We start from the raw sequence: 12,470 nt of genomic DNA on the forward strand, positions 1-12,470 counted from the left end.
GACGCGCATGTTACAGAAGTATTCCTCTCGAATCCGCACGATGTGAGTACGCACGAAGCATAACTTTTGTCACGTCTTGGCGTGCAGCTCTGAGCCCAGTGCTTGGCCTTCTGTAGGTACTAGGTCCTGACCTAAGTATCGTGACATAACCTAATCCTCCTCTTTCAGAGACTCGTCAGCGGGTCTGAGCTCGTACCGCGTGCTGGTGCTGGGCGCGCCCGGCGTGGGCAAGTCCAGCCTCGTGGGGCAGTTCATGACCTCCGAGTACCTGCACGCCTACGACACTAGCATAGGTACGTGTGGTTTATATGTGTTATTATGTAGCTCTAAGGGCCTTTACTGAGCTGAGCGGACGCCCAAAGCGGATGCTTTTAGCAAAGTTGTACTCATTGTTTTTTTCGATATACGTAGGTACTTATAACATTCCTCCGGTGCAGTAAAAATAATACAAAACATCTCCGTGATGGTCATCCGCTTCAAATGCCTGACACTCTCACTAAAACTCTGTAAAATGTATTATTTCTTGAATTTCAGCCACCTCCATGTCCTTTTTGTCACACAAAAAGGTGGCTGAAGTCATTGTTGAATAATGCTTAAGTAGCGGTTTTCATAACTTAAAGCTCGATAATTTCAAAGCTCAGTAGGTTTATTTATAATCAATTACTAAGATACAGTAAAAGTCTGCAGTATACTTACACTTTATGAAAGCAAATAACATGACTTACCTAAGAGTTATATTTGACCCACAAGCATTACATTTTGAAAGTCTTCCTCCACCGTATAGCGGAAACCTTACACCTATGTAGCTTTCACGTACATTCCCGCTGCGACGAATTATTCAGCTTTATGTATGTTGTAGAAGTGCATCTCACTCGCAGCTCGTAGCTCCGTGCGCTAACAGCTTTCACATCTGCTGTGTGAAAGGGCTTGTTTTATTGCCGTGCTTTTTGTATACGAGTAAAACACGGCGAGTTTGCATTCAGGAGTAGCAGGTGGAAAGCTTAGAATTTTGTTTTTAAACTGGAAATTTTACTGAATGCAAGCAGTACTAACTTTCTAATATTAGATTGTAATCATTATTTCACATGCATTTTTATGCAGTTACTTTACTCTAAATTTTTCCGTCCTAAATGTTTTTCGGCAACAGCTATTATTCTATTCTCCAAGTAGGCAGGTGACTGGTAGCGGCTGGATGAGGAAGTCTGAGAACAGAGTATTTGTAGCACTCATTGGGAGAGCCCAAGGAGCGCTACAACACTAATTCCTGAGCCTCTGCCTCTGCCCAGCAGATGGTGGACCATTCGACGTGACAAATTTTCTCCGTCACGCTCGCAATATGAGTGAGCGCGATGCAAAACTTTTGTCACGTCCTAAATGCACCTTGTGCTAGCCCTTCAGGTTTGATGATGATGAGTAGTAACATGTGGTTGTGTGTCCTCAGACGACGAGTCGGGCGAGCGCTCGGTGTGCGTGCTGCTGGCGGGCGAGGAGTCCGAGATCACCTTCCTGGACTCCCCGCCGGACCACGTCGTGGTGAGTACCAGGGAACGTTGTTCTGAAGTTTAGCGATTTCGGCTCACAGATTATTTAATAATGTGAAGTTGTGGGTAGAACAAAATATCCACGTAAGAAAGCACTGCGTGAGCGCGGATCACTTTTGTACGCCACGGGGTGCAGACTACCGTTGAGAGAGTGGACAATACCGTGAGTGCTGCGTGTGGAGCTGAGGTGATTAAGTGCGTGGATCCGAAGCGGTCGTGATGGCCCGGTTCAGATAACACTTACGAGTGCGAAGCTAAATGCTTTTCTATTTACTGTCTTCCTCTATAATTATATTCTCCGATTGATACCGATACGTTATTAACGTTACTTCTTGATTTGTTAATTTGTGTAAGCATAAGTGACTCCATCACTCTCCCCAGGAGGATGGCTGTGCTGACGACTACCCCGTTACTACTGCTATCTCATTCCTTCATAATCCCTCATCTCTCTCTCCCCAGGAGGACGGCTGTGCGCACGGCTACTGCGTAGTCTACTCCACAGCGGACCGAGCCAGCTTCCTGCAGGCGGAGCGGCGGCTGCAGGCGCTGTGGGGGGCGGGGCACACGGCGCGCCGGGCGGTCATCCTGGTCGGGAATAAGGCAGACCTGGCCCGGTCCAGGGTCGTGCCTACTGATGGTATGTAGGTTTATTACAACAGTATAGAATAGTCTACAAAGAATATAAGCCTTCTACAAGACTGGAGGGATCTTTCTCATGATCGCACAAAAAAAATATTAACAAACAGAGCCTGTTTGATAAATGTTTCTGGGAGCTTCGGAACAACAACAAGAGTGCATATGTGTAACTAATAGCGCCAAATAGTATAGCTATCAGTTTTTAAGCATCCACTACTGGACATAGGCCTAGGCGTCTTACATAAAACGCTCTACCCAGACATTACAGGTTCTGGCTAATGGTATTTTTAGAAAATACATGCTATATATTTCGATAGCATTCCCTGCTCGTTCCCAGCCCAACAATTTTCAGTTCGGTCAGTGTTCAGGAATGGCTCCCTGTCCGCACGAAAATGTGTCGGAAAAGTTTGTCCAACCAAAACTAATTTGAAAATCCGTTGAATCAGAAATTCGAATTTCAAAATTGTATTTTCGCCGCTATTCAACCCTGCGAAACATTTATAAAGCAAAATGGCCATACTGGCGGCCGTCGCTTTTACCATTTTTGCATCACAATTAAAATATTCAAATTAAATTCTTCACTATTTGAGCTGCGTCCGTGAATATTTTACTCGTCGGAAATATCGGGCTGTTATAAGTTTGAATGGTGAACAGTCTACAACATATCTATTGCCGAATATATTATTATTTAGCTTATCTCGCTCCAGGAATGTTTAACAGTTCAGAATACCTCTCCTGGTGGCTAATGTCCGTAAAGTTTGACCCAAAAGACATTAAAAATGATAAGAGGGATAACGGAGCGATGGCTTCCATTTGATTAGGAAATGAGGGTTTGCAAATTACTCAGACGCGGTACGGGATAATCGCCCTTATGTGTTTTATATAAAGCCGAATTGGCTCAAAATTGGTGAGTTATCGGCTGACGTAATCAGATGACAGTCGATTGTCCCGCGCCAGTAAAACGATACGTCACTTTAATCGCGATGAAATGTTCAGAATCTGTCAATTTAGTGTCTGAGATTAAAAAACATACTTTACCTAAGTACCTACGTTTTTTTTCTTGTCTTTGTCAGCTGTATCGTTAGTTAAGGACTAAAATATATTTTTTTGTATTAAAGGATTTCCTTTTAAACTTCCATGGCTGTATGTATCATGAAAAATTTGTGTTATTTTCGAGAGTTTCCTTCAAAACTAAGAACGTCTCATCCACCATAATCCCATCCATAGTTTCAGTTTAGTATCTGAATATAGTAAAAAATCCAATATAAACCTCTACTTTGTTTTTACAGTTCAATACAGCTTTCAATTAAAATGAAAGTAATATAAATAATTGAAAACTGAGCTAGGAACGCTCGAAACAAATACATTGAATGAATTTAATTAAAGAGACGTGCTACTTTTGTACTCAGGTACTAAGTTGTTTTATTGGAATGTTAAATGAAACTATTCTGTTTGGTATGCTAATAGCAAATTGTATTTAAGTAATAGCAGCTGTCAACTGTAGCATTAAAAGGGAATTATGTACGAACGAATAATTTAAATCATACCTAAAGGTTTAGGTACTATTTAATGGGGTTGATAAACTGAGGGAACGTGTAAAGGGACGTTAAAGGGAATATTAAATTTTATGACGGCCATCCAGTCACAGGTAAAATCAAATGATTGCTCCCTAAGGAAAGAACCTATATATCTCTCATCCGTAAACTTTCCGTTAATGTAGGTGCCACGCCAGACTTGGTTGCATGGCATCTTTATCAACGTAAATCAACTCGTTTAATGCAGGTACTCACCAATCACATCAATATTGTGTTTAACGCGGATCGCGATAAAGTGACATTAATCTACGTCAATAAACATACCATGCAGCCGAGACAGACCCGTTGCTTCTGGCTGACTGCACTTTTATGCCACCGTTCCCTTTTTAGATTCCACTATAGCTAGTCACTTATCTCTATTCCAGAGGGCAAAGCCCTGGCGACGTCCTACGAGTGCAAGTTCATAGAGACATCTGTCGGCATCAACCACAACGTGGATGAGCTGTTAGTGGGACTCCTCACGCAGATCCGCCTCAAGCAGCAGCACGCCGAGCGAGCCAGGTGAGTTGTGAGACCACTTAGTTCTACGCTAAGGCGATAGATGGCTTTAAAGTAAAGTTTTTTTGGTAATGCTATTTGACATTGTTTTATTGTTTGCACAATAGATGGCACTATACATCTAGTTGACTAATCAAGACCAGTCCTCTTTACTATATACCTAAAGAGCTACATAATAAATTATACTCATGTGGCCAAGATAGTCCATTTACTCAACAGATGGCGCCCTAACCCAACCCCACAAATAACCTCAATTTATCTTAAATCGACTTTACTGTCATAAATAGCTTCATAATAAATAGACATGTGGCCAAGCCACATACACACTGCTGCAGACAGGAGCACCAGGAGGACACTGTCCCGGCCCAACCTCAATGCTGACATTGACTGATGATGGTTACGATCCCCATTCTATGGGGTACCGACTTTGATGATGATGGCCATCATTATCAGCCTGTCTGTCCAAGATAGGCCTAAGTTTTCCCAACAGATGGTGCCACCTCCCAAACCCGCACATAACCTCACTCTCTCCCCGCCCTCAGGAAGCGCAGCACGTCCCGCAAGAACCGCAGCCGCAACCGCTCCCCGCTGGAGGACCGCGAGCCGCCGGAGCCCGCGCCGCCCGCCTCCGCCGCCAGCACGCCACGGAAAAGGACTCGACTCTCCGCCAGTGTGAAGGTCGGTTAGCACACATTGACTTACGCTAACAAGATTGAAAATGTGTTAAATAATTTTTTGAAGTATCTGCAGTCAGAACCCTGCGTATGTAATTTTGCTCTACGGCATTTTTGAGAAGAAAATCTGTTTGTTTTTTTACTGAAAATATAGAAATTGGGTGGGGGTAGATTAGAATTAGTACTCAATGGAGACTACAAACGTAGACGATGCGTTTTCGGTTGCTGCCTATAGATTGGCAAGTTGCTTGGCGACCCTCCTTGCGGGGTGAAAGACGCGGAGGGGACGAGGTACCCAAGACGACAGCGGGTAGCGGGAGGGTAGCGGGGAAGGGCAACGCGTGCACTGCATGTCATTGTTACGGCAGTCTCGGCCGCGCAGCCGAGGCGGCCACATGTCTTATATAGTCTGTCATAATTTGAGTGCGACCCACATGAGATCATTGATCCTGAGACCATTAGTCTTAGGATGAGTGTTGAGGCCTTTTTAATATTATTATTAAATTAAATATATGTATGCCAGGTGCCTCATTTAAGCAAATTGTAGATAGGATAGTGTCAGGGCAATACAGCTTGAATACTACAATAGTATTACTAGTAGGAAATAGCATAGAAGTAGAGAAAGAGGACATAATTCAATGTTATGACGCACTTTCTTCTATTAATGTTAGGAAAACCATTATTTGTGCTTTCCCTTACTCCACCTCACGGACTACAAAGCAGAATAATTACATAGGTGATTTAAATATGTTATTATTTAACATGACCTTTGGTGACAGAGAAAGAATGATGTATTTCGATACAAATAAATTTATTCATAATTTTATTTTGACTAAGAGTACATTATTTGTACCTAGTTTTATAAGCGACAGATAGCTAAATTGTTAGCTTACAATATTTTTGACCCTGTTATAAGTAGTATAACAGAAGTAGGACCAACTGATACGATAGTTAGTAGTAATACTAATGTAAATTTAAACTGCCATGCACGACAAGAGATGAGCAACTGAGAGTTGTACACCAGAACATTCAGGGGCTTTCTCGCAAACTTCTAATGCTAGAGTTATTTTTAGAACAATACGACATAGACATACCCCCTTATTCATAGAGAAGTTACAGAACGTTTTAACTAATAAACTGTTTTGTCCCTCTCCGACAAAGAACAATTTGTTCTTTGAAAGAGAGGGACAAAACAGTTTATTAGTTAAAACGTCTTGTAACTTTTCTATGAATAAGGGGGATAATTTGTATTACTGAGCATCACCTTAAAAATTATGACATGAATTTTAATGTAAAAAATTATAATGTTATTAGCTCATTTAATAGGAAATCGTTAGACAAAGGAGGATCATTAATATTTGTAAAGAAAAATTTAAAATGTAAGGATAGGAAAGACATTGTAAAATTATCGGTCGAAAGAATAGCTGAACTAGCTTGTGTTGAGATGGACAAGTATATAATTTTAAGCGTGTACAGGCCCCCCTCTTCTGACTATAAAGTATTTGAGAAAGTGATGGAGGATAGCCTTACCATCTTATCTAAGAGCTCAAAACAAGTGGTCGTGGTGGGAGATTTTAATATTGATTTATTAGTTGAGACTTCTATGAAATGTTGTATAATTAATTTGTTCAAGTCATATAATTTAAGTAATGTCTTCCTGGATCCTACCAGAATTACTCCCACCTCAGCCACTTGTATTGACAATATTTACTGTAATTGTGATTTTACTAATCATTCTGTAATCAATTGCTTACCATCCGACCACAGTGGGCAAATTATTACGTTTCCTTGTACTTTTGAACGTAAGTCAGCCACTTTCAAGTTCAGACCAGTAACATCATACAGAATTGATAAGTTTAAATCTCGATTGAACAGTAAACTTGACTACTGTAGAAGCTCTGAAAGAAATCCCAATGATGCCTTTAAGGAAATATTTCAAGGTTTGTCTCAAGAATTTGAAAACGTGTTCACTAAGAAAGAAGTAGATGTTAATTGTAAACTAAGTCTTAATGACTGGGCAACATCGGGAATTTATAAGAGCAGAAGTAAATTATATGATCTCTATGAACAGCGTACATTTACTCATGACGATAACTTTAGAGATTATGTAAAGAAATATACAAAGATATTCAAAGCCGTTTGCCACCAAGCTAAATCAGATTATATAAATAGAAAGATTAAAAACTCTAATAACAAGATTAAAACCGTATGGAATATCATTAATACTGAAACCGGGAAGAATAAACCACGTGATTTAAATTTTGAACTTAAGATTGATGATAAAATTGTTTCATCTAGTGAAGAAGTGGCTTCCGTCTTTGAAGATTTTTTCCGTAGTATACCGATAGCTACAACTGAGAACCTTGATTCATCTTGCGCTGAAGCTGAACGTTTGCTAAGAGGGAATGCACCGCCTTGCGATCTCGACTTTCAATTTCATGGTATAAATACACAGACCATAATTACCACTTATAAAGAATTAAATTTAAAAATGACAGAAGATTTATGGGGCATGTCCGTTAAAGTTATTAGTCATGTTATTGATATCCTAGCACCCCACTTGGCTAATCTTTTTAACAGATGCATTGAGGTCGGTGTATTCCCCGATCTGATGAAACTTAGTAAACTAATACCGCTTTTTAAATCTGGTGAGAAAAATGATCCCAATAATTTTAGAAAAATGATCCCAATTATGCTGCATCAAATGCTTTCGCACTTTAGTATTCACGGCCTTCTCCATAACCAACAGTTCGGTTTCACCAAAGGTCGATCTACAACTGACGCTGGTGTCGCGTTGGTCAAACACATATTTAGTGCTTGGGAGGAACGTCTTGATGCTGTGGGTGTATTTTGCGATCTATCGAAAGCATTTGATTGTGTGGATCATGCCACTGTACTTATGAAACTTAAATATTATGGGCTAACTGGCAAAGCTCTTACATTATTGGAATCATACTTGAGCAACAGAACTCAACTAGTTGACATAAATGGAGTGCGTTCGGCTGGCTGTCCTGTCAGTATGGGTGTTCCCCAAGGCTCGATTTTAGGACCATTCTTGTTTCTTGTATATGTTAACGATTTACCGTTTTTGGTAGATAAATTATGTGAGATAGTACTGTTTGCTGATGATACTTCACTTATATTTAAGTTGAAGCGACAAGAAGTCAATTTTGACAATGCAAACAGTACTCTTTCCATAGTTGCTAATTGGTTCACTGTAAATAATTTAGCTCTTAACTCCAAGAAAACAAAATGTATTAAATTCACTTTGCCTAATGTAAGACAAGTAGAGACATATTTGACATTGAATAACGATAAGCTAGAGTTAGTAAATGAAACGGTATTCCTGGGTATTACAATTGACTCAAAGTTGCAATGGGGACCCCATATTGAGAGGATAGCCGGTAGATTGAGTTCTGCAGCTTATGCGGTTAGAACCATTAGACAGTTAACAGATGTAGATACAGCCAGGCTTGTGTATTTTAGTTATTTTCATAGTGTTATGTCTTACGGAATTCTATTGTGGGGACGAGCGGCTGACATTAATCAAATCTTTGTTCTGCAAAAACGAGCAATTCGAGCCATATATGTATTAGGGTCTAGAATTTCATTAAGAGATACGTTTAAGGAAATAGGTATACTAACTGTTCCATGCCAATATATTTATGAAAATATTATGTATGTTCGTAAAAACTTAAATTCATTTAGTAAAGTAGGAGCCACTCACGGTATTGAGACCAGAAACAAAAATAAGTTGCTTTTCCCCACACTCAGACTTTCGAAAACAAACACATCATTCATGGGGAACTGTATACGCTTTTATAATAAATTATCAAATGAAGCAATAAACCTTACTGAGCAAAAATTTAAGAATTATGTTAAAGCTACATTATGTAGTAAAGCTTACTATAGTATAAATGATTATTTAAACGACAAAAACGCGTGGTCTTGTCCACCTCAGCTAAGGCTATTGAAAAAATGAAATGGATGTAGGTACTTAAGTAAAATTGTAGGTACTAGATATAAGTAAAAATTGTAATAGATTATAAGGAAAAAGTTGAAAAGATGCTCGAGGAGTTTCTTTCGCCATTTCTTTCCTTCTCAATGACGGGGCCTTTGTGAAATGGTGGTAGATGACTATCGACAAATAATTGTAAAATTTTACGTCGATTAAACCATTTGAATTTGAATTTTGAATTTGAATTTATTAGGTATCTATAATTCGTCAACAAAATAACGTTAATAACAACAAATCGTATAATGTCTCAATATAGGGGCTTCTTGTAGAACAGCGTACCGGATCAGTCATGCTACGCGGCTAAAGGTTGGTACTGCGCAGTCAGATACGAAAAAGTAAACAACAAAGACGAAGAGTCCATATGACAGTGCGTCAGTTGTCAGTTCTTGTAACTAGGAAAGCAACCAAAATTTATGTGATTTAATGAAAGTAAATAATGAGCAAAACACAGAGAAAAATTACAAAATTGATGAAATTTTGAAAGAAAATGGTCATATCGTGCTTCGCCTACCCCCATACCACCCGGAATTAAATCCTATTGAACTTGTGTGGCGGTACGTGAAAGGCTCGCAAGAACGTCGATTGACTCTAACTTAGATAAAGAGATAAAAGACTTAGAGTTGCTTTTCTCTAATTATTCGCCTAAAAAGTGGAGAAATTGTGACGACCATGTCATAAAAAATTAAGACGAATATTATAAATCTGATAGAGTATTTGACGATGTATTGGACAGGTATGTTATTGTTTATTTATAATTTATTGTAAATTAAACATAAATTGGTATTTGTCTTAGATTTATAATTGAAGTTAATGAAAACGATGATGAAGATGAGGATGACGACGACGATGAACAAGTTCAAACAGAGAGTGAACATGAAAGTGACATGGAAATTGATTTAAAAAATAAAACACTTTTACATAAATAAATTCAAATTGGTAGATATTCTGAAGGTAAACATCCAAATTTTAATGCTGTCAAACTATAAATTTTAAGCTAAATATGACATTTACGGAAACACTCATAGAATAAAATTTTACTTACGTCAGAAATAGTTACAAGCTATCGCGAGATTAATCCGGGCACACTTTTCTACGTGTGTAGCATCATAGCATGTCGTGCTACCTCGCCCCCGCCACTCCTTTCACCCCGCAAGGAGGGTCGCCAAGTAACTTGCCGCATTATAGATTGTAGTGTCTCGATAAGGAGGACTGAAAATCGCGTTCTACAGTAATCTTGAGCGACTTGTTAGAGTAGTCGGATACTGATGATGATGATAATACTGATAATGTTGTTTGTAACTCCACACACTCTATATTTTTACAATTTCTTCAGACTTTTATTCAATTCCAAATCGGTGCGTTCCAGGTGCGAGGCCTCCTCGGGCGCGTGTGGGCGCGCGACTCCAAGTCCAAGTCGTGCGAGAACCTGCACGTGCTCTAGCACTCCGCCGCCGACCCCGGCGCCTGCTTCCCCTTCTTCGACTGCGCCGGAGCCTACGCCTGAAGCCTCCAAACCACCCGCTTACAGCTGAGAACAGCCCCGGCTAGTGACCTGGCCAATTCTAGCTTTTTCTGAACCGATCGAGCAGAGAACATCGACTCTGTATGGCACGGAGCTAGTGCACCGCGTTTACCGCTAGATGACTCTCTCGCGCATCCTTCTACTCTTACTCCGTCTCATTTAACGGTTTTACCGCTAACAGCTATAGCCCGGGTCTACGTAGTGATGTCATCGGGCAGTGACGAAATAAGAGTAGAAGGAAATATGACGCATTTTGATCATAGATGGCGTTGTTTCGACAAAATGTCAATAGGAAAATTTCAGGATCTATTTCTGGGATTTACACAATCATGACAATGATACCGTCAAATAAATGATTAAAACTACGCCAATCAATAGTGCCGGGGCTTATCTTTATCTTTATGCTAATGTTGCTGGGAATCTGCAATAGATGGCGCAAATATTCGTTTTTGGAAACAATTATGAATTAGCTTGTTTGTTATTGTTGTTGCGATAGAGTTGTTCGAATCTCGTTATGTATTTAAAATTAAGTTTATAAAACAAGTATGGTTAAATTTATGGTTATATTATAAATTTGTTTTGTTTTAAGTGACGTATATCTCAATTAATTGTAATTTAATAAGTATCTGTCAGAATAGTTATACTTATTAGCATTTTCCCCCTTCACAACCCAATGCTTGCACCTAGCATCGAATTATAATAAATATTTATGTAGGTTTTTATAAGTATTATTTGGCATTAAAACGGTAAAGAACTGCACTTTTGAATTTATATATATTTTGCGTTTTATAGTATTTCTTTGGCAAAAAATATAAGTTTTCATAAGAAAATACGAGGTCGGCGGTTAAAAAAACTTTACGAAATCCCGTAATAAAGTCATTAAATCATGACTACGCTTTATGATATAAAAAGAACTATTTTAGTAGAGTAAATGTTTTTAAAGCAATTAAAGTGGTCATTTTAATGATAAAATATTGAAAATAATAAGTATTGTGATCCCTTTTAACTCCAAAACCCTGTGTTGTATGTGTAAACCATTTTAATGTATAAATTTGTAGATAAATTTCATTTTTGTTATAAAAACGAAATGAATAATCTTTGAAATATTTAAATGTTTGTTTAATAAACTTAGCACGCAAAAGTTGGAGTAGGTATGTATACGTAAAATATAATTTGTAAAACCAATTACAGGGTGTTAATTTGTAACCATTTCCATAAAATAGTCCGATCTCCCCTACCCATGCCCTGACCAACTATGACCAACTTTTTAGAGAAAAGATTCAACAAATCAACACCCTGTATGTAGGCACATAGACCATTCGGTTCCATAGCGAATGAACAAAATATTTATTTTAAGGTGATCTGGAACACAGATTGTAATTTTCTAATAAGTACATGGACGAATAGTGATGAATCAAATAGAAAGGTATTAAACGTAGTTTTTAGTACTTTTGTTGCTTGAATCCCTAAGAAAAAGGACTGAGTTTTGTTTACTAAGAAATGAATATATTTTTGGGCCAGTTGGACAATCATAATAATACTATGATGTCAGTCAGGTCAGTACATCATGACTATTTTATGTACCGTACCATCCAATTATATGTATAATGCCAATTCATACAGAAGTATTCAGAAGTTCCTCATAATTATGTGAGTTCACTACAAAATTTACCACAAGTAATCATAACAATAAACACAGGATTACCAGATGTTGATGCCCTCATCAATGTTAGGTATGGATAAAGTTTAAGTTTATCAACAACAAAAAGTCGACTACTGGACAACAGTCGATCGAGTGTAACATTTATCTATATAATATTAATTCATTGTTTTTAAACAAAATTCTAGATTTTGTAGTGAACTATGTAGATTACACATTTGCTAGTCAGTAGTCGTAATAAAGTAGAATTTAATTTTAATATGCAATTTCTAGGATACTATAATCCCTAGACTTAAAGTATTGGTTTATAATGAAGGAAATTGTTT

At 38.4% G+C, this 12,470-nt stretch overlaps 1 protein-coding gene across 2 annotated transcripts in view; it reads left to right on the plus strand.

Moving 5' to 3' along the window:
- Nucleotides 1-10,516, plus strand: part of LOC105383202 — a 119,390-nt gene extending 108,874 nt beyond the window's left edge. For both annotated transcript variants that reach the window (XM_048628407.1, XM_048628408.1), the window contains 6 exons: nt 169-293; nt 1,442-1,533; nt 2,001-2,178; nt 4,138-4,273; nt 4,813-4,948; nt 10,329-10,516. In XM_048628407.1, coding sequence (XP_048484364.1) covers nt 169-293; nt 1,442-1,533; nt 2,001-2,178; nt 4,138-4,273; nt 4,813-4,948; nt 10,329-10,403 — 742 coding nt within the window. In that variant the 3' untranslated portion in view covers nt 10,404-10,516. The remainder of the gene's footprint in view (nt 1-168; nt 294-1,441; nt 1,534-2,000; nt 2,179-4,137; nt 4,274-4,812; nt 4,949-10,328) is intronic.
- The last annotated feature ends 1,954 nt before the right edge of the window (nt 10,517-12,470 follow it).

This window comes from Plutella xylostella, chromosome 20 (assembly GCF_932276165.1).
Source record: "Plutella xylostella chromosome 20, ilPluXylo3.1, whole genome shotgun sequence".
Taxonomy (NCBI): Eukaryota; Metazoa; Arthropoda; class Insecta; order Lepidoptera; family Plutellidae; genus Plutella; species Plutella xylostella.